Source organism: Schistocerca americana, chromosome 5 (assembly GCF_021461395.2).
Source record: "Schistocerca americana isolate TAMUIC-IGC-003095 chromosome 5, iqSchAmer2.1, whole genome shotgun sequence".
NCBI lineage: Eukaryota > Metazoa > Arthropoda > Insecta > Orthoptera > Acrididae > Schistocerca > Schistocerca americana.
In genome coordinates this window covers 97,510,571-97,534,240 of record NC_060123.1, presented here as the reverse complement: position 1 = coordinate 97,534,240, position 23,670 = coordinate 97,510,571, and the positions used below count along the sequence as shown (strand labels likewise).

Genomic DNA, 23,670 nt, shown 5'->3' with positions numbered 1-23,670 from the left:
GACCTTGGCACTGATATGCATGTACCTTGAACGTTCCTAGTGGCAGAAACAGCTAAACCAGTCCTGGGAGCTGACCACCTCCATCACTAATAACTACTGTCAGATTTTAATCACGCCCTCCTATTACGAGTAACAGCCAGCAGTCTACCTGCGGTGTGGTCAGTGATACACTACCTGTCGGCACTACAACACCATCAGTCATACTGCCACCACTTGACACACCACTGAACATGAAGCTACAAAGCAAAGCACTTTTCAACCAGCTACGCTTAAAGGCTGTACTCATCATTACATCATGACAATGAGGTCATGCACCTCACCAGGGAACAACTGCAGAGACAAATCGTGGACGCCACCACACCACTACACACAGCTTAACAGCATCTCAATTACCTTCATCATCACAACACTTATCACCATCATGGCGCTGCTACTATGACCACTTCTCAGGTTAGTGAAGTGTCACAACTGCCTACAAGAGAATTTTTGACCTTCTCCACAACTTTGCACATCCAGGTGTGTGCCCTAACATACATCTCATCATGGAATAAGAGTAAAAAGGGGTTTATGCCACATGGACCAGGACTTGCATTCTATGCCAGCAGGCAAAAGCTGGACACCATGCACAGCCCCCTTTGGTAAATTCCTGATTTCAAAGGGGGAGGTCCAGCACATCCACATTGACACCATAGGGCCACTTTCCAAATCACACGGTTACCGTTAAATTCTGTCAATGACAGATTGTGTGACATGATGGGTGGAGGCCACACCCTTATCCGACATAACAGCATATAAACATTTGGATTGCCAGATTCAGCTGCTCAGCTTCCTTAATGTCAGACCAGGGTCTGCAGTTTGAATCCCAACTGTTCTATGAGTTCTTGCCATCTATGTGAATGCCACCAGTTCCACACAAATGCGTTCCACCCCTCAAACCAGTGGCCTTATGGAATAGTCGCTGACATTGGACGACGGAAGCTGCTCTCTTGTGCCTCTCAGAATCATGGGTGGAGGCCCTTCCATAGGTTGTCCTGGGCATTTGCACAGCACATAAAGATGACCTCGAAGCATCGTTCACTGAAATACTACACTGTGAGCTCCTCACTCTACCCGCTGAATTCACAGCACATGAAATGGTCCTCACGGACCACGACCTAACCAGATCTATTTGCGTGCCTGTGCACACGTAAACAAAACATCCGTATGCCACCCCCTCTCCTCACATAACAGAGATAATTTATATTCATAAAGATCTCACCACATGTCCTCATGTAATGCTACATGCAGACACAATAAAACTAAACCTACAACCGCCATTTACAGGACCATACAGCATGTAAAGGCATGATACAAACACTTTTGACATTGTAATTGTAACAAACGACAGTCTCAGTGAAGCGGCTTAAACCAGTGTGGACTTTAGCAGACATTTCACAACACACTCCCAGTTCCCCCTCTCACCTCCCCTCCTATGCATTCATTAGTCAATGTCTAAGTGCATGTGAATCTCCCATGATTTTCTGCCTTACAACATATCCATCACATTACATGATACTGATCTCATGATTACCACTACATACACAGGCAGGTGGTCAGGTGCAAGCACTCTCACCACAAGTTGACAAGGCAGGACTTACCTCCAGTTTTTCAGCAGATGGTACATTCACCATCACTGTCCCAGCTTCCATTGCCACTAGTCCCACAATACCTCCTGTGGATGCAACAATGCAAGGCTACGCCATTAACATGCCTCCCTCTTCAAACGCCGCTCCTGAGCCAGCAACAATTAATGACACTGCCAAGTCTGCTTCCTTATCTGTTAACGCCACTGGTTACAATCTGTTAGTCACACAGCAAGCACCAAGCTGGGGGTGTCCCCCCCCCCCCCCCCACTCTCCCATCCTCACCACACCTTGCCGACTACGGAGTCTCTTCCATCGCATCCACCACCACTCAGCTGCCTACATCACTTTCGGCAGACATCGCCCTGCCGCAGCCTTTCCTCACATGTTTCGCACTGTGGGGAGGAGGGGGTGAGTGGGTCCTCTTTTGCAGCTTAACATCTCTGGTTCAGTAAAAGGAGCACCACTGCCCCATGAAGTAGGGGGGGGGGGGGGGGTTAGTATGCCCTGCATGCTTGTAACACTTACACGTGTTACATATATGTACTTACTAATAAATAGCGTGGAAATCTTATCTCTATGCTGTGACACTATTCTGTTGTCACACTGTCAATATACCATTTCTCACAGAGGTAACATGCACTTCGTATGTTAATAAACATGTAAATCTGTAATTTAGAATTATCACTATGGTACATCAGAACTGCAGCTGCAAGCTATCATCCTAGTGATGTAAATATGCACACACAAGCGTACTTCAGAGCAAAACTTTGAAAAATATCGAAAATGCTGTTTACAGTTATTCGTAGTAATGCAAAATGTAACATAAAATGATATGCTCTGAAGATAATGTAATGTAGTTTACTAATGTGCCAGCAGTTCATCACCACTCATCTATTGATGCTAGCATGAGTTGCAATGTTTGATGTTCAGTGTGGTCATGTGTCTTTGTTTACAACTCACCAGTTGCACTGCTAGATAGCTGCTGTGGGGCCAGTCTGCAGCCTCGTGGCATTGCTGAATATGTTAGAGGTTTCACCACTAGATGTCAACATCAGTTCCACTGTTGTTCCCAACTTGCCACTGAAGGCTGCTGCTGTCAATTTTAGCTGTGGTTTTCTACACTGTCCAACTTCCTGGCATGTTTTGCTGTAGCAGAGTGCGGAGTCACCTTGCTACCCACTGCTCCCTGACTCAGCTGCTCCATGCGCCACTGTGACATCACCCAGCAATGCGTCTTTCTCAGAACTCCTCCCATCATGCACAGTTGCTCGCATTCTGGCCTCCGCGACCAAAGACGGTGGTCATTTGTGTATGAATCATGTTTTCATGAGTGTTTGTGTGTTGCTACTTTAGAAGAAGGCCTTTTGGCTGAAAGCTCACATGTTTAGCAGTCTTTTTTGTGTGCCTGTCTGCAACTCAACAACTCCTCTGTATTGTGAGTAGATATATTTATTTGTCATGTGACAACTAACATCCAAAGTTCCAAGTTGCAAGTAGAAAAAAAGAAAAAAAAGAGAGAATACAGTTCATAAATTTTACAAATAAAAATTACAAATCACATATTTAACTAAAGCAAAAATTAACACAAGTTACAAATTTAACAGAAACTAGTTTGACATAGTGGTCCACATATTATTCTCATTGCCAATAAAGAGCTTCATCTGTAGCTTCCAGGACATCTTTCCAGTTCCCAGAGTATTTATCTTTGAGGATTGTTGGGCAATGCACTCCACTGATCTGCACTCGCTTTGAGGACTCTCAGCAATGCTCCATCTGCGTAGGGTAGCCCTGCTTCTACCTGCAGTAGTGTGGCCATCACAGCTGTTACAATAGATTCCCTAATTAGAGTCATTCGACTGCTTCCAGTCCATTCTGGAGAGTGATGGTATGCTAGAATACTGACTCATTTTTCTTATTAGAACTGATTAACTGCTTCTCATTTTGACTTCCATAAAGAATTCTTTGTGGAGACAGCCATAAACTGTCTCAAAAATAAAGTGCTGGCAGAGCTAAATGGGAAAAATTTTCTGTTGGTATGATTTGTAATTTTTCAGATCACAAAATTCTTCTTGGAAAACTGAAATGTTGTCTCATCCCTTTTGCATGGATGGGGCCTTACCTTCATACCAGATACCACAGGGTCTCATTGACTTACTGTGACACAGGCGTGAAAGTAAGCTTAGAATGTGGGACCAAAACATGTGGGATACTGCATGGATCAGTATTGGGCCATTCTTATTTTTGACATACATAACCGATGACCTCAGCAGTTTGGTCACTTAGGAATTCACACATTTTGATATACAGCTTCCAATAACTTTTAAAGGGGTTCAGAAATTGTAATGATTGTCAGGTATCCAATTCAGACATATCATAGATCAGATACTCACTAAATAGGCTTAAAACATTCATAACTAATGGTTAAGTCTCTCCGTCACAAAGACTGATGTTAAGTGATTACAAACAAGCAGCGCCAGAAGTAGTTATTAGCGGTGATATACTAAATTACACACTGTGTCTAAAAGTCTTTAGGACTGAAATAGATTACAAGTTTACATGGAATCAATCTATAAATAAACAAAAAAAGAAGCCCAGTTCACTATGTTTTCTCTGAGAAATAGTTCTCATTGAATTGACCTAAAGATAAGTGTTGTATTATTTTTGTATATTTTCACTCCTCACTGTCTAACAAAATTGTCTTCAGGACAATGAACATAAAATAAATAAAATATTTGTTCAACAGAAGCAAGCACTAAGAATATTGTTAAAATATATGACTGCACATCTTGCAGAGTCCATTTTAATGATACTGGAATTCTGACCCAAATGGCTTGTCATTTACTCCTTGATTGATTATTGTAAAGGTCAATTTCATCTGAACTGTGATTTACACAATCACAAGTTTCTGTTGTTACAGATATGGCTAATTATTTTCTTCTAAAAACACCAACATATTCTTGGAAATATTACATCTACATCGATACTCTGCAAATCAAATTTAAATGCCTGGCGGAGGGTTCATCGAACTGACTTCACATTTCTCTATTATTCCGATCTCGTATAGTGCGAGGAAAGAATGAACACATAAATCTTTCCATGCAAGCTCTGATTTGCCTTATTTTATCGTGGTGATCGTTTCTCCCTATGTAGGTAGGTGTCAACAAAATGTTTTCGCATTCGGAGTGGAAAGTTGGTGATTGGTATTTCGTGAGAAGATTCCATTGCAACGAAAAATGCCTTTGTTTTAATGATGTCCAGCCCAAATCCTGTATCATTTGAGTGACACTCTCTCCCATATTTTGCAGTAACACAAAATGTGCTGCCCTTTTTTGAACTTTTTCAATTTACTCCATCAGTCCTATCTGGTAAGGATCCTACACCGCGCAGCAGTATTCTAAAGGAAGGATGGACAAGTGTAGTGTAGGCAGTCTCCTTAATAGTAAGCTATCAGTAGGATATAAGCAGTAGTTCTGTAGTACAACTGAGGAAGCAATAGCTTATTTCAAAGTAGTGACTTTCCTACTAAGCATAAATAATATTAAGCAGAATAGGAGTAGTTTATTGTTGATATAATGTACGTATTCAATCTATATGTGTCACTTGTCTTATGTTAATGTATATCTTAAGATATTCCACATCCCTTAACGCTATCCTTCTTGATGAGATCTGTGGCACATGGTGAGTGAATGAAGAACAAGCTAATAGTATACTGTTGCAAAGTATGTTTCATTTGGTATTCATTTCCTGGTGCATTTTGTACATAAAATACCATCTATACTAATAGCAGAAGAGGTGCAGGATATCCACGTCTCTCCCATTCATGACATGAATGAGATTATTTTAAATTTTCACCAAGAAAGCTGATCTAATCAGTATTTACTTGTTAAAGACATAAGAATTGCTCACACTTCAAAGTACATGTTCCTGCAAGTGAAATTATGTGGTTCCAGAGACCTCTTCTAGACTCAAACATCTGTGATGTTTACATGCAGACTGAGGTGATGAAAGAAAATTGGTGCCAAGGCTGAGATCCAAACCCCAATCTCCTGCTAACTATGCATGTGCACTTACCACTTTGCCATCCTGGCACAGTGGCTTTGTACAAAGATCTGTGGAACCATACAGTTTCATTTGATTAAAGCACCTATGCTTGCATTTCAGGCAGGATCCTCCATTTCATTCGATGTTGAGGTGCTATTCCAGTATGGTTGGAAAGGCTCTGCAGCACCTTTCATGTTTTGGGGGAATACCAAGTGGGCTGAGGTGTGAATGGGAATTTGGATAGAGGCGGGAGGTGTGATGGGTAGTCTGTGCGGTTGTGCAAAGCCACTGTGTCACTTGAGTTCGCATATCATATCATGCATATCATACATATTTCTTCTTCAGACCAAAAGCAGAGAAAGTAGCTGGCATAATCTTGAAAGGAGAAGTAGTTCAAATTACTATCAGTAAGATAACTACTTTCACTTCCACCAGTGTTTGCTAATATGAAAAATGCCAAGTTGCATTGCATTTTGGAGCCCTTGTTGAATTGTAGGTCCTTGTATAAACGGTCTTTGGCAAGGGCACGCTTCCTACAGTAGAACCACGCCTAGTAAAGTGCTGTGGTGTATGGAGCAGTTTAAAACGGAACAATGACATAAAATGAATCGCACATAAGGCTGATGCCAAATAAAAGTAATTGCAGATAAGGCTGATGCGACACTGATATTTGTTGAAGAATACACAGTAAGTGTAGTTAGTCCACAAAGGAGGCAGATTACAAGACCCTCATTGGACCAATACTTGGCTCTTGCTCATCAGCTTGGGAGCCATACCAGATAGGACTGATAGAGGGAGATCCCAAGAGGAGCAGTACATTTCATTAGGGGCTCATCTAGTAAGCGCAGAAGGGTCTCAGAGATGCTCAACAAGCTATAGTGGCGGATGCTACTGAAGAGGTGTTCTGCATCACAGTCTGGTTTATCATTAAGATTCCCAGAGCATACATTCCCAACTCAATCAGTTTATTACCTCCTCCTGTGTACATTTTGCAAAAAGGCCACAAAGGTAAAATTAGAGACTCAGGCTCACATAAAAGCTTACCGACAATCGTTCTTTCTGTGAACCATTCACATCTGGAATAGGAAAGAGGTGAAGTGACAGTGTTGCACATGGTAACCCACACCATGAGGTGATTGTGGAATGTAGATGTAAAACCTTTAGGTTAATGACAGTTTTTCTTGACATTTCTGTCAGATGGGTAAAATTTTAATATTTTTCAGGCATGATTACAAGTGCTTTTGCTTGGGGTTTCATGTCGGACATCCTTGGAAGAAGGAAGCTTTTAATAATTGCATACACTCTTGATGGAATTTTGAGTTTCATTGGAAGTTTTACTCAAAGTTTGCTGTTCCTGGTGTTAATGAAATTTATAGGTGGCATAATGTAAGTACAACTGAACTATGATTTTACACACCTTTCATGTACATATATTTTCATTTATGCAAGGACTGGAACTTTAATAGTGTCTACTATTTATTTACAACTTATACAAAATAGATTCATGTTTCAAAATTCTACTGCCCTTCAGAGTAGTCATCAGCAGTGCGTGTAACCTATTGCCAGCACTGTGGAAGTTGTAGGGTACCCTTAACAGCACCAATAGTGGTGATAGTTTGACTGGAATGGCCTGTTGCCCAATAAATCTCTGCAACAGTTCTGAAGCGAATTCTATGAAGTGTTCCCTTCAATTAAGGTACTGAGCTGAATTCACATGGGCGTGAATCCAAGGAGTGTGATGGGTGGTGGAATGCTTTACAGCCCCATCGATCAGTCAGAACTTGCACCATATCCACCTGAGCACTGTCCTGCAAAATGATGGACAAGTCATGCAAAAAGTGTTGCTACATCTTTCTCTGAGCTGTTCATTTTAGGAACCTAGCCTGCAGCCAGATTAGAGAAAGAAGCAGTGGCACTTTCTGCAGGACCCACCCATCAAAAAGTGCTGTGCCACCCACTGCACTCCCTGGACTAAATCCCATGTCACTTCAAGTTGATTCCGAAGATGAAGGAGGCACCTCATGGCATTCGCTTCATACCTGATATGGGGATTTGTCAGACAGTGGAGTGCTCCACTCAAACTATCAACACAACTTACACTGCTAATGGTATCCTACAACTTCCACATCACTGGCAATGTGATATACGTGATGATAGTGACTACTCTGAAGGACAGTAAAACTTCGAAACATGCATCTGTTTTGTATAAGTTGTAAATAAATAGTTGCCACTATTAAAGTCCCAACCCACATAATAACATATCTTTTTCTACATGCATTATAGAAACATATAAATTACTAAAACCATAATATAAGCATCTTCACTCATCTTAGAACTTTGATATTTTAATGTTTTAACTGAACTAGATTAAAATAGGTGGTTCTGATGTCTTCATTATGACATAAGAAAAATAATAAGTGGAAAAAATCTGAACGATGCTACACATTTCAGTGTTTTCAAAGTTATTGACACTCTTAAAAAAATATTCAAGTTGTTATGACGAAGTCAACAGTAAAAGAATCAAATTATTTTCAAGGTGAGCTTTGTACCATACCAGTACTTCGTTAATTACAAAGTGTGTCTTTTCATTGGCGAATGTTCCTATACATACTTAATACGCTCTTGTCAAGTCACTACACAAAAGAGGAGATGAAATGATAGTAACAAATTATCTGTATTTCACATAAGCAGAATTCTGAAGTTTTCTGGATGTATGATAATTTTTATTAATACACACTTTCAAGGTGTGGTATTTGAGGAGAATGTTGAATATTTCATGGACTGATTGAGTCAAATGAAGAGATGCTAAGAAGAGCAAGAGATACAAGGTGCCTACTCAAATCGATCACAGTCAGGAGGAACATCATGAGTAGCCACATGCTCCACCATGAATCCCAGATGGCTCTGTTGGAGGGAATAGGATGAAAATGACAACCAAAACAAGAGTATATCTATGAAATTAATGCTTTTTTGGGAAAGTGCAAAGCTTTCTGCCTTGAATTTTCTTAAATTTTATTTAGTCACTACAATCTTGATTTCGGCTTACATTGATGTTTGCACGTGACATATTGATGGATGCTCATTGTAAATGATGTGCACAGAAGACATGGATGTGATGGAACTTATTGCATGGAGTGCCACATTATACGTTCTTCTATAAGTGACTGCAGTAATCAAGTAATACACAAAACCAATCCAAGTAACACAAATATGCTTTATTCATAAACCTCTGAACAATAATGGAAATAAGCCTCTCTTGACTCCACATGCAACAAGACGAAAGAATCATGAAGTAGGTGCAACATAAGTGATACACAGAACAGTGGATGTGAGTGGTACAAGCTGAAAGAATATAGAACGAATCAGTGCTGCTCCGCACATATATAGGCGTGAGTCGCCAGTAGACAGTGCAGCGGAGACTGTGCCATGTGCATGCTTTCTACAGACAGCCTCTAGTGGCTGACTTACACTGATACATTTGACAGTTGCTTTAAGTACACATGCATGGTGATACTACACTTAGCGTACTCACTCTCACTTGCACTAGTTGCAGGATAAGGCAGTGATGAAGGCTTCCCTGCTGTTATACGCATACAACATTGAAACGTGTATGGCACAAAGACATTTTCCTCTTAAAAGGAATGATAAATACAAAGTCAAATAGGATAATGTAGGAGTGGGTTTAATAATGAATAAGAAAATAGGAAGAGCAGCTAAGGTCCTATGAACAGCATATTGAACACATTTTCACACCCAAGACAGACAAGAAGCTCATGTCTATCACTGTAGTGCAGGTTTATATGCCAACTATGTCCGCAGGTGACGAAAAGATTTTTAAGAAATGTATCGTGAAATAAAAGAAATTATTCAGATACTTAAAGGAGATGAAAATTTAATTGTTATGGGGGACTAGAATTCGGTAGTATGAAAAGGAAGAGATGGAGAAATTATAGGTGAATATGTAATGGGGGAAAGGAATAAAAGAGGAAGTCACCTGGTAGAATTTTACACAAAATATAGTTCAATATTCGCTAGCACTTGGTTTAAGAATCATGCAAGAAGGTTTTATACATGGAAGAGATCTGGAGATATGGGAAGGTTTCAGATCCATTGTATAATGCTCAGACAGAGATTAAGTAACAAGATTTTAAACTGTAAGACATTTCCAGGTGCAAGTGTGGACTCTGAATTCAATTTATTGTTTATGAACCGTATGTTAAAACTGAAGAAATTGTATAAAGGCAGGAAGTTAAGGGGATGGGACATGGAGAAGTTGAAATAACCAGAGGTTGGTCAGAGTTTCAGAGGTAGCATTAGGCAACAGTTGACTAAAACAGAGAAAAGTAATACAGTAGAAGATGAATTGCTAGCTTGAAGATATGAAATAGTGAAGGCAACAGAGGATCAAATTGGTAAAAAGATAAGGCCAGCTAGAAATCCTTGAGTAACACACGAGATATTGAATTTCATTGGTGAAAGGCATAAACTTAAAAATGCAGCAAACAAAGCAGGTAAAAGTGAATGTTTAAAAACTGGGATTGACAGAAAGTACAAAATGGCTAAGCAGGATCGGCTGGAGAACACACGGAAGGATTAGAAGCACATTTCATCAGGGGAAAGATAGATACTGCCTACAGGAAAATTAAAGAGGCCTTTGGGAAAAAGAGAAGCAGCTGTATGAATATCAAGGGCTCCGATGGAAAACCAGTGCCAAGCAAAGAAGGAAAGCTGAAAGGTGGAAGGGGTACGTAGAGGGTCTATACATGGGAGATGAACTTGAAAGCAATATTATAGAAAGGGAAGTGAATGTAAGTGAATATGAGATGGGAGATGTGATAGTGTGAGAAGAATTTGACAGAGCTGTGAAATATCTAATTTGAAATAAGGCCCTGGGGGTAGATGCCATTCTGTAAGAACTACTGATAGCCTTGGGAGAGCCAGCCATGACAAAACTTTCCATCTGGTGTGCAAATGTTTGAGACAGGCAAAATACCCTCAGACTTCAAGAAGAATGCAGCAAATACCAATTCCAAAGAAAGCAGTCGCTCACAGGTGTGAAAATTACTGAACTATCAGCTTAATAAGTCATGGTTTCAAAATACTAACATGAATTCTTTACAGAAGAATGAAAAACTGATAGAATCTGACCTTGGGGAAAATCACTTTAGATTCTGTAGAAATGTAGGAAAAAATGAGGCAGTACTGATCCTACGACTTATCTTAGAAGATAGGTTAAGGAAAGACAAACCTAGGTTTTTAGCATTTATAGGCTTAGAGAAAGCTTTTGACAATGTTGACTGGAATACTCTTTATGAAATTCTGAAGGTTGCATGTGTAAAATACAGGGAGCTAGAGGCTATTTACAACTTTCATAGAAATCAAACGACACCTATACGAACCAAGCGGCATGAAAGGGATCAGTAGTTGAGAAGCGAGTGAGACAGGGTAGTGCCCTGTCCCCAATGTTATTCAATGTGTAGTGTGAAGAAGGATTAAAGGAAACCCAAGAAAAATTTGGAGTTGGAATTAACATTCAGGGAGCAGAAATAAAAACTTGAAGGTTTGCCGATGACATTATAATTCTGTCAGACAGCAAAGGACTTGGAAGAGTAGTTGAAAGAATGACACAAGATGAATATCAACAAAAGCAAAACAAGACTAATGGAATGTAGTCGAATTAAATCTGGTGATGCTAAGGGAATTAGGTTAGAAAACAAAGACACTTAAAGTAGTAGATGAGTTTTGCTATTTGGGGAGCAAAATAACTGATGATGGTGGAAGTAGAGAGGATATAAAAGGTAGACTGACAATGGCAAGAAAATCATTTCTGAAAAAGGGAAATTTGCTACCATCAAATAAAGATTTAAGTTTTAGGAATTCTTTTCTGAAGGAATTTGTCTGGAGGGTAGCCATGTATGGAAGTGAAACACGGATGATAAACTGTTTAAACAGAAAGAGAATAGAAGCTTTCGAAATGTGGTGCTACAGAAGATTGTAGATTATTAATCGGGTTGATCACATAACTAATGAGGAGGTACTGAATAGAATTGGGGAGACAAGATATTTGTTGCACAACTTGACCAGAAGAAGGGAACGGTTGATAGGACACATTGTGAGACATCAGTGGATCACCAATTTGTTAATTTACTCATACTGAGTATGAAGGAGTGATATGTATTTGCTTTCTTAGGAGAATAAAAACTTCTGAACAAAGATTGCAATAAATCACTGTATCTGTTACCATCATCAGACCTTCATACAGATTATTATAAACATCTTGTGTCAGCTGCACACACAATCTTTCTATTAAATCTCCAGATGCACAATGTATGATATGAATGACGTGTTCACACATCAAAACTAAAAGTTAAAATTACTTTGTACACGAACCACCACAAGATTTCATCCATATAATCACACATTGTGCCTACTAGGGCGCCTTTAGTAATTTTAACTCTTACTTTTGACATGCCAACACATCATTAATGGAAAGATTTTGTGTACACAAGATGTTTATAATAACCTGTACAAAGATCTGATGCTGGTAACATAGTTTACCAAAACCAGTTATCCACGATACAGTGTTTATTTGTGTTCTTCGCTAAGAAGTTTTTCTTCTCCGAAAATCACCAATTTAGTGTTGGAGGGAAGTGTGTGTGTGTGTGTGTGTGTGGGGGGGGGGGGGGGGGGTGGTTAAAATCATAGAGGGAGTTAAGAGATGTATACAACAAGCAGATTCCGAAGGATGTAGGTTGTAGTAGTTGTCCAGAGATGAAGCAGCTCACACAGGATAGAGTAGCATTGAGAGCTGCATCAAACCAGTCTTTGAACTGACGACAACAACAACAATAGACTACAGCCTTAATGGGAAAGCCCATACTCCACAATCATGCCTCACCTTACAGAGACACCATTTTCAGAATAGTAATCGTGATTTCTCCAAAAAATAATTTTGTAACTACTTATATATGTATCAGTGAAAATAATCAATTTCAGATTTTGAAAATATAATGTAACTGGGTAGATCAAAAATTTACTCACCAAGCAGTCACAGGGGGATTTGGAAGTTTTTGGAGTGAGTGCCTTCTTCGGGCAGAATGGTGAAAGGCAAAGGAAGAGGGAGGAACAAAAAATAACTAGCAAAATGGGGAGAGTTTGGAAAAGCCACCCATAATCCCTGGTCAGGGGAGATATAACAGACAGAATGAGAAGGGAAGACTGATTGTTAGGGAGAGCATCAGACGAGATTTGAAAACCGGAGTGCTTAGATATGAAAGACAGGGTAATAAGGAAAACCAAGATTACTGACAAAACAACATGCAAGAATTAGTAAGAGTGGCAAGCTAAGTATATACACTGGTCAGAAAATAAAATATATAGGAAATTAAAATGGAGTGGAAAGGATTAATTACTGAGAAGAATTGCTGGGAATGAAAACATAAATGAAAATTAATATTATGTGGGTGGCAAGAACTGTTGTAATGCCAATTCCCACCAGCAGAGTTCTGACAAACTAGTGTCTTGGGGAAGAATCCAGATGGCACATCTGGTGAAAAAGGCATCAAAATCAGGACTGTCATGTTGTAGAGTGCAACAGAAAATTTGTGTTGTCAACACCCTCAGTTCTTTTCCATTCATCTGGACCGATCACTTGGTGGTAATTGTATCAAAATAAAAGGCTGAACAGTGTTTATATAACAATTGAAATTGTCATGGATGTGGACCCCAACGGATTTTGAAGTTTCCACACTAATTATTATTTCTTCACCATGTGTTACACTTATCATTGGTGTAGTACCCCTAGATGTGTAGAACTGAATATGTTCTGTCTGTTTAAAATTTAGGGTGAGACCATTTGCAGAAAAGCAAGTCAGTGATACTCTTAAGAACTTTGTTTACCATTTCTTCTGTGTCTGTACATATGCTTGGATTGATTACAGTATTAGTGTCATCTGAAAAAAGAACTAATTCTGATTGTTGTATACTAGATGAAAGATCATTTACATATATGAGGAACAATAGTGGACCTAAGAACCTTGGGAACCCCCCTACATGATTTCTCCCCAGTCCAAATTATGTCACTGGACTATATTGCTTCAATTACTAAATACAACTTTCTGCATTCTTTTGGTTAGAAATGACATTATCTATTGGTTGACTATGCCATCAATCCCATAAAATGTCAATTTCTCTAGGAGAGTACTGTGATTCACACAGTCAAATGCCTTACGAGTTGCTGTTGGAAAGGTTTTTGGAATTGGGTCACAAAATATGAAGCTTCACGCATCTGTACCGGTTTGTTTGCACATATATTTTATGGTGGCTGTAGGTTACAAACTTTACCTTCTTGCACTTGGTGGTAGTAGTAGCAGTAGTACCATGGCCCAGGTATCTTGGCTCCAGACTTGTTTTCCTCTGTTGTGATGCCTGTGTCAGCCTGGAAAGTTACTTAAGAGACTAGCTATTGCTGAATGATTTTGGAGTCTTCTTCTTCGAAATATTCAGATTCACTTTCCATTATAATGAGTATGTTACAGTTTTACAGTTGGTAGCACTCCAAGCTATACAACATTAACCTGGTGCATTGTCTCTTATATATCCTGGCTATCAACTAATGACTGACTTCTTGTCCTAGAGGTGTCAACAACCAAGACTCCAACTCCCTGGGATTTCTGTGGAAGTGGAGCATATCTCATAGGCGAGACTTAAGCCACATGGAATAATTACTCGCTGCAGCAGGAGCCACAGTGCGCTTTACAATTACATTCTACATTCACTCCCACTGCCCCATTTACCAGACATGTCGCGTGTTACAGTACATGTACAGACAAAACAAAATTTCCGCAGAAGGCAAGTCGCAAATGTCTAATAAGATAAAAAACAAAAATTCCTTGTTGAAAGTCTCAAACATGGTTTGTCGGATTGAAACGGAAAGGTATATCACCTTGCTTTAAGACATAGTGATCCATTACACCTCATAGCTCCCCACTTAAATGGATGATTTCATGACTGTAAACTAAATCTGTGTTAACTACTTTTCAATTCATATCTTCAACCAGTGACGCGTCAGTCCCTTTCCGTGTTCGGGTGCTTACATCAGTCTGTGGATCTAACTTGCAGAACTGGCAAGAAAAATCTTGTTTTTATGCTATTGTTCTTGATACCATTTTTTTGTGATATACATATAAGATTGTCCATTAAGTATGTACCAGATTCAGCTATGACTTGTACCCCATGTTATTTATGAAGAAGGTAAGTGATTCTTTTGTATAAAAGTCTAATCCCATTATTCAGTTTGTTTGAAGTCGTTAGGTCACAGAACATGTGAAAGGAAGTACTTAAATTAAAGTATAGCTGATTCCATAAGAATATTTACAAACCCAACCATGGAATTCAGTACTTTTATCAAAACTGTGTATGGTCCCTATTTACTAGTACTTTATATATCTGATGATTAGCTACTAAGCGAGGATACATGTGTTTCACAGCCCTGTGCCTGCTATATGGACGTCTGAGTCACAGCTCTCATACAATATAAGTAATTTAAGTAGTAATAAACTGTTTTTAACACTTTAAATTAATTTATTACGTTAATTATAGTGCTCTTGAAGCAACCATTAAAGGTTTTTGTCTTACTCGTGTATTTTCACAGTAATCACGTAAAGTTCGTTTTGTTTACATATCGCGGCCAGGCCGAACTTTTGAGCTTTCAGATTAAACTTCATACCGCAATTTTAAGTCCATTTACTGATACTTTAGTGTGCTAAATACGTTTGCTGCCCCTTTATATCTGTAGCGTATCGTCATCTCTCAAGTAATTTCCATTAATGAACTTCTGAACCACTGTTTACATTGTTGCGAGTAGGCTTAATTTTTCGTACACTTATTTTCATTGTTTTCCGGTAACTTAATTGTCTTTCTGTCACTAAAATCGATTTGTACCATGAGTGTAAAGTGCCTGACGTGCCGTAGAATCGTTAGCTCCGGGGTCTGGTGTGATGGATGTAGTAACTTTTTTCATTGGGGCGATTGTAGTGGCGTGGGAATTGGGAAAATGAGCGAGACTCATCAGTGGTTCTGTAGGCTATGCAGTAGAGATAGAAAGATTGTGGAAGAGGAGGGGAAAATTGCTGCCCTTCAGGCTGAGTTAGATGAGGCAAGGCGAGAACCGGGCAGGTTAAGGGGGGAGAAGGGTTGTCGTGAATCACAGTAGAGAAGCGATTAGCAGTCCAACAACACTTTATTACATAGTCACAGAACATACAATACAACAAGTCAAAGATACATTGTCCTAAGAGTAAACAAACAGTCTCTCACTTGCCCGAAGTACATCACTCTGTGACATCCTCCCCACCCTGGTTGACCTCCAAAGGTACGGCCAGCTGCACAGGACGATTAGTGATGTGACCTTCTGGTGCCTTTTTTGTCCTGGCCTTCTTCCACATATGTCGCGGACGAAGGTCCTCTTGGATCAGCACGATGTCGCCAGGACGAAAGGGGATGACTCGTCCCGATGGGCGTTTAACTTCATGGTAGTTCCGGAGCTCCAATAGGTATTCTTTAATCCAACGGTTCCAAAACTGTCACAGAGTTGCTGTCTCAGTCGGAATTCCCTTGTTAAATTCGTGTTCACTGAAGGCTCTGGTCCCGTCGGAATGGTCGTAAGTTTTTCTCCCGTCAAAAAATGGGAAGGTGTGAGTGCATCACAATCATCTCCTGGTGTGATGGGCCTGGAGTTCACCGCGGCTTCACTACTGATCAAGGTGGTGTTCAGTTGTTCCTCAGTGAGCTTTGCGAGTCCCAATACCTTCCGTAGGCAACGTTTTATAGTGCCCACCATTCTTTCCCACCATCCTCCCCACCAAGCCGTCCGGGAGACAATGAATTTCCAAGTAATACCGTGGTGGACGAGGAACTGATAAGTTTTTGTGGTGGTTAATGCCTTCCAAATTTGGGCTAGTTCCTTTTTCGTGGCGTAGAATGTTTTCGCGTTATCTGTATATATCGTGTGGGGTAGTCCGCGTCTTCCGACGAATCGCTGAAGTGCCATAAGAAACTTGTCTGTTGACAAAACTGTACAGAGTTCGAGGTGTACAGCTCGTGTGGTAGCACATGTGAAAAGAGTGATATATGACTTGTGCTTTTCCTTCCCCACTTTGATGAATAGTGGGCCAGCAAAGTCTATTCTGGTTACAGCAAGTGGTTTGGCAGGTGAAACTCGTTCAGGTGGCAGCGGTGCTTCGATCTGTTGCCCTCGTGGATTCTTCAAGATTTTGCATGCGAGGCATGAGTGTAGGATTCTTTTGATGGCCTGACGAGCTCTAAGGATCCAAAATTCGGTTCGCAGTTCGGATAGTACAGAATGAACACCAAAGTGATGAAGGCGGATGTGTGTCTCTCGAATAACCAATTGTGTGAAGTGGTGGGAACCGTCAAGGAGTACAGGATGTTTTTGTTCCCTATTTAGGCTAGTGCACTGCAGTCGACCTCCCAGACGTATCAGTCCATCTTCCAAGAAAGGATTGTATCGTGCGATTTTTGACTCTTTTGGCAATGGTAAGTTATTCTGAAGTGCATGTAATTCACTGGGGAAGGAATCTCTCTGGCCCACTCGAATCCAATACATTTTGGCAGCTGATAATTCGGTGGCTGTAAGTTCTCCTGAAGATTTATTCTTCTGACTAATGTTGTGTAGGAAGCGGAGAGTCCATGCTGTGATATGAATAAGCTTCCAGTATGAGCTGAATTTAAGTAAGTTCAAAAGACTGGTTGGTGTAGATGTCGACAAGACTTGGCTCTGGGTTTTCTTCCTCTTTTCTTCAGGAGGAAGTCATACCATCATTGGAGTATCGTTTGGCCAGCATTCAGGAGGGCATGTAAGCCAAGGCGGCCCATGCCACCAAATATCCAGAGAATTCATTTGGTAGCCGAGGAGTCCATGTGAGAGGTGGTCAGCAGGATTGTCTCGTCCTGGGCAGTGTTTCCATTGCGTGGGAGTCATGTGTGTTTGTATCTCAGTTACCCGATTATAAACGAAGGTCTTCCATCTGTTAGGATCACAGCGAATCCAACTTAGTGTTATTGTAGAATCCGTCCATAATATCGCATGGGCAATTTTAAAGTCTGTTGCACGGCAAAAGTAACACAATAGTCTGGTCCCAACTACTGCCGCTAAAAGTTCGAGTCGAGGCAATGTCACCTTCTTAATAGGAGAAAGTCTGTTCTTGCTGCAGACTAAATGGGTTACGACATCATCATCTAAGACAGTACGAATGTACAAAGCTGCTCCATATGCCTTTTCCGAGGCGTCACAGAATACGTGCGGCTGAGAGTCCCTTCCATGAGCTGTAGCTATCTATCTAGGGACACGTATGCGTGACGATGAAGGTAAGGTAGATATCCAAGTGCACATCGTGCCCGTAAGTCCCAGGGCATAAGTTCATCCCAGCCAATTCCTCGGCACCATGTGTCCTGGAATAGCAATTTCCCAACAAGAGAAACAGGGGAAAACAGTCCGAGTGGGTCATAGAATTTAGCCATACATTGTAAAAGAAGTCGTTTGGTGGCTGGCTCTTCTGACGACCTTCTGATGATTTCGCTAGGATCGATACAGAAGTAGTCACCTGCGGTGTTCCAGTCTACGCCTAAAACTTGAGTCTGGGTGTGGAGTTCTCGCCCTTTTTCCCTCCAGATAGTGTGGAGTTGTTCACAGTTGGTAGCCCATTTTGATAAGGGGAGACTGATCAATTTCATTAGGGTTACAAGTTCATAGTATATAGTTATCACCAAATTATCACCTTCTACTGAGATCACAAAGTTGCCCATGTATGCAGTCTTGTTTATAAGTGGCGCTATGGTGGGAAATGCTGTCATACACTTGTCGACAAGTTCTCTTAGTGTTGCAGAAAGTAAAAATGGGCTGCAGGTCAGGCCGAATGGGAGTCTGTTAAAACAGTATTCTGTTAGTTCGTCCGTCGTTTGAAGATTTCCTGTTTGATCCTGGCTAATCTTGAACCAGAAGAATCTGGTCAAGTCTTTGTCCTTTTCGTTCAAGGTTAATTGAAGGAAAGCTTGTGTTATGTCCGCGACGATATCCGTAGAATATAGTCTGAAACGCAGTAAAATTTCCAGAATCTCTGGTAATAGGTTCGGTCCTACTTCTAATACGTCATTCAGAGAAGGTGCATTGTTTTCGTGAGATGAAGTGTCAAAGACTATCCTCCACCTAGTGGTTCGATATTTCTCCTTCCTCATTGCATGATGAGGGAGATAAAATAGCTCCTTTGCTGAGAGTGGGGTGGGAGCGACCTCTACTTGCCCCTTCGTAATGTAGTCTAGCGTAAGATCGAAATACATTTGCTTAAAGGTCTCTTGACGTTGAAATCTTTCCCTAAGGTGCTTGAATCGTTTTTCCGCGATCGGTCTGTTACTCGAAAGCACTGTATGTTGTCTTTTAGGAAGTGTAACCACTGCTCGATGATCCTTTATAGAGAGAGACGCTCTAAACTCTTCAAGAAGTTTAGTATCCTTGTTGTTCACAGGTAGATCCTGATCGGCAGCAATCCCTATAGTTTCCAAGTCCCAAAAGCGTCTGAAATCATTGTCCGAGTGCAGATGAGATCGGTCAGTCTGAGCAAAATTTACCACGGTTGCATGCACACAGGCTTGTGACTTGTTACCACTAAGTATCCAGCCAAACAGAGAAGGAACTAACACTAAGGTTTCAGAGATGCACATGGGCGGATTGTGCTTCACTATCTTCCAATAAAAATCTCCTCCTACAAGAATCTCCACAGGAAGATCTTCCATTGAATCGGTTTTCGGATCTGCTAGCGTGATCTTACGGGTATCTGGTAAACTCTTTATATGTTGTGGAACTGAAGGCTGGTGAGAAATAACGTGAGTACTTTCGAAGGCAGTAAGTGGCACTGAAGAATTCTGCCGAAGCCCCTTCATGTTAAACTGAACAAGCCTGTGGTGGCGTGGGCGTGCAGGGTTTGATTCAAAGGAACAAACGGTTAGTTCTTGTCGGTCTACCGTTTGCAGTTTCAGATCATCAATCAGTGATTTTGCTATGAAGCTGGACTGACTACCTGCTTCCAGTAGACATCACATTGTCCTGCTCAATCCTGTAGCTCCTGAGACGCATACTTGGGCTGTCTGAAGGTACGTATATCCGTGGGGAGCGACAGATACCTTTCCCATGGAGGTAACATTTGTCTGATCCGCAGGACCCCTAATAACCTTTCGTTCCTCACAAATGGACTTATGATGCAGTCTTTTATAGTTAACACACCGAGCCTTTTCTTTCTTTTTGCAATTTGACGCTTTGTGCCCACGTTGGAAACAAAGAAAGCATCTGTTTGCTAGTTTCAATTTATCTACTCAATCATTAACGCGTACGATCTTCTTACAGTCTTGCGCCCAATGACCGCAAGATTCGCAAAAGATGCAGAATGGTTCCTTTACGCTGGTATCCTTCGGAGTCGATCTTTTAGATTTCGCGTGTACGTGAAGTGTGGATGCTGTGGGAAGGTTACTAGAAGTGCTGGAAAATTCACCACGTATTTTCTGCATGGTAAGCACCCCGTCGACTTCCTTGTTCAGAAACTCCATCAGTTGCAAAATGTCCCCTTCAGATATTCCCGTATGCTTGGTGTGAATTATCCAATGGCGGCATATGTCATCCGGAAAAGCGCGTAAAATTTTCAGCGCGAGGACTCGGCCGTATCCGTTCACGTCTTCCCCAAGTGCCCGGAGAGCTTGAATACGTCGCTGGCATTCAATGAATGTTGAATTAAGTTCCTCTGGGGTGGACAGCTTAATTGGTTTTATGGCTTCGAGATAATCTAAGTGGGCTTGAATTATTCGATCCCTGTTGCCATAACGCGCTCGGAGAATCCTCTTCATTTCTGCATACGTCTCGGCCATCACCGCAGTACCGTCCACTGAATGCTTTGGTTCTCCCGAGAGAGAGCCATGAAGAAAAATGTGTTTATTAATTGTAGTTACCGTCGGATCGTTGTCAACCGACTGCTCAAACTGCTCCCAGAATCGTGCCCATGTCTCGATATCGCCTGAAAAAGGCTCAAGTTTGATCGGCGGAAGTTTTACTGAAGCTGTGGGAACACTCATTGTTACAGATTGTACCGGCAGATTGTCGGGAATCTTTATGTCTGCTACCGATTTAACAAGCTGTTTCTCTATTTCGTGAGACAATCGAGAAATTGTGAGTTTCGCGGTGTCTATATAATCTTTGCATTTAAGAACATCATCTTCATATTCGTCATCGTCCAACAACTCGTGAATATCCTCATCTAATTTAACGAGGCACTCCAGAATGCTTCCCAATCTGTCATTGTAATATTTATAATCCGCGATTTCCGATGTGTCTGACAACCTTGCAACTTCCGCTACGAGTTGTGTAATGTTTGCTCTTTCTCTCATACGTTTTCTCTTTAGAGAGTGTAACTGTGCTTCTGGTTTGTGGTCTGGCACGTCCATTCCGTCTGATTACTCCAAAGTTTAAAGCAGTGTCGGTGAGCGATCAGCTGGTCCTAGTAAGGCGTTATCTTTGGATCGCTAATCGAAGTAGTTCAATTGATGGTCGCTAGATGGCAGCACTAGTCATAAACAATCTACGGGCGTAGCGTAGGATCTGATAATTCGTTAAAGCGCTAATCGAACAGCTACAATAGCAGTACACAGCGGCAATAATGTAATCAGTTGCCTTTACAAATGGCACTGCAAAACATGTTGGGTGATAATTCACTTGAACTTAGCTGTGTATGCAGGCGGTTTTCGTTGAAGAGCTTGTTGCATGGTGTGACAAATCGCTGCAGTAAGCCCCCTCATAGTATTGCCGCGTGACGTGCGTCCAGAATTCGGTTCACTACGGCAATCGTGGAAATTGTCTTGGGCAAAGTCTATCCCGGGTTTCGGCACCAAAATTTTTATGTCGTGAATCACAGTAGAGCAGCGATTAGCAGTCCAACAACACTTTATTACATAGTCACAGAACATACAATACAACAAGTTGGTTGGTTGGTTGTTTTGGGGAAGGAGACCAGACAGCGAGGTCATCGGTCTCATCGGATTAGGGAAGGATGGGAAAGGAAGTCGGCCGTGCCCTTTGAAAGGAACCATCCCGGCATTTGCCTGGAGCGATTTAGGGAAATCACGGGAAACCTAAATCTGGATGGCGGGGCGCGGGATTGAACCCTCGTCCTCCAGAATGAGAGTCCAGTGTCTAACCACTGCGCCACCTCCCTCGGTTAATACAACAAGTCAAAGATACATCGTCATAAGAATAAACAAACAGTCTCTCACTTGCCCGAAGTACATCACTCTGTGACAAGGGTAAACAGGGGTGGGAAGTGGCAACAGGCATAAGGAACAGGCCAAGAAATTCCTCTGACAGCTTTGTTATTAATGTACAAAATAGGTTTGACCTGTTGCCTCAGTCAGAAACTGATGAGCCTCTCACAGAAGTAGATGTAGACAGGGCTCAACAAGCTTTCAGCAGCAAATTGAATAAGAATGTAGGGAAGTCTGCAAAGAGAAAGAAAGTCTTGTTGCTAGGTAGTTCGCATGCTAGGGGTGTGGGCCAACTTCTGCAGGATGAATTAGGGTCAGAATGCCAGGTCACAAGTTTTTTCAAACCTAGTGCTGGACTGGGGCAGGTTACAGAGGATTTAGGTTTACTATGTAGAGGCTTTACTAAGGAAGATACCGTGGTTATTGTGGGTGGGCCGGGCAATGGTATTGACAGAGATCCGGGGTACAGCATAGAATGTGACCTGACAAAGATTGCATCAACATTGAGTCATACCAGTGTTGGGTTTGTGTCGGTTCTGGAGTGCCACGACCGACCTCATTTGAGCTCTTCTGTCAGGAGAGTTAATTTGGAGTTGGAACAACTACTTGGATCTGGTGCAGGGTCACACATTGGTGTGGTTCCTGGTGATTCACTCTGTAGGTGGGACTATACTAGACATGGCCTACACCTCAACAAGAAAGGGAAGGGTAAACTGGCTGGGCTGATAGCAGGAAATTTAAAGGGGGGAGGAACTACATCTCATGGTGGAAACTCTTTTTTAGTGTAAGATCAGTGTCCAGTGTGAAACTCAGCCAGGCAAGTACTAAAGATGTTAAAAAAGTTAAAGATACTCACAAAAGTAAAGTGAAAAATAATGTTAGCATATTTCATCAAAATATTGGGGGATTGAAGAATAAAATTGATGAGCTTCTGCTTTGTTTAGAAGATATAGAAACTGAGAATGTAATAGATGTACTATGACTGTCTGAGCATCACATTGTCACTGATATGCAAAAGGTTAGCATCAATGGGTACAAATTAGCTGCACATGTAAGTAGAGATAATATGATGAGAGGAAGAGTTGCCATATGTGTCAAAAGCTTCCACAGTGTAAAAAATTTAGAAACTAAAAAATTTTGTGTAGAGCAGCATATGGAAGCATGTGCCACTGAACTAAAACTAAATGATGGCACTTTCATAATTGTAACAGTGTATAGGTCCCCCTCAGGGAATTTCCAGCTATTTCTAGAAAACTTGGACGTTTTGTTGTGCTATCTGTCAGACAGGGGGAGGCAAATTATCATTTGTGGGGATTTCAATGTTGATTCCCTGAAAGAGTATTACTCAGTTCTTTCAGTTTGAACTCCGTCATTGATTTTCCTACTTGGATAACAAAGAACAGCAGTGCATTGATAGATAACTTTTTTATAGACCAAGATAAGTTTAAGGACATAAATGCTTATCCTGTTGAGAATGGTCTTTCAGATCATGGTGCACAACTAGTTACAGTACATGACATAGCTCCATGCAGTATATCAAATCAGAATTTCAAAGCAGTGTGTTCAATTAACAATATAAATATTGCAAACTTTAGGGAAAGCCTACAGCAACTGGACTTGGATGAAGTGTATAAGGAACCCGATGCAAACTTGAAATATAACTTATTTCACGATACATTTTTAAGGA

The 23,670-nt window shown here is 41.0% G+C and overlaps 1 protein-coding gene across 1 annotated transcript in view; it reads left to right on the top strand.

The window, feature by feature from the left end:
* Positions 1-23,670, top strand: part of LOC124616145 (synaptic vesicle glycoprotein 2C-like) — a 408,872-nt gene that overhangs the window by 238,924 nt on the left and 146,278 nt on the right. The window contains exon 4 of the mRNA XM_047144418.1: positions 6,890-7,052. Within this exon, the coding sequence (XP_047000374.1) occupies positions 6,890-7,052 (163 nt within the window). The remainder of the gene's footprint in view (positions 1-6,889; positions 7,053-23,670) is intronic.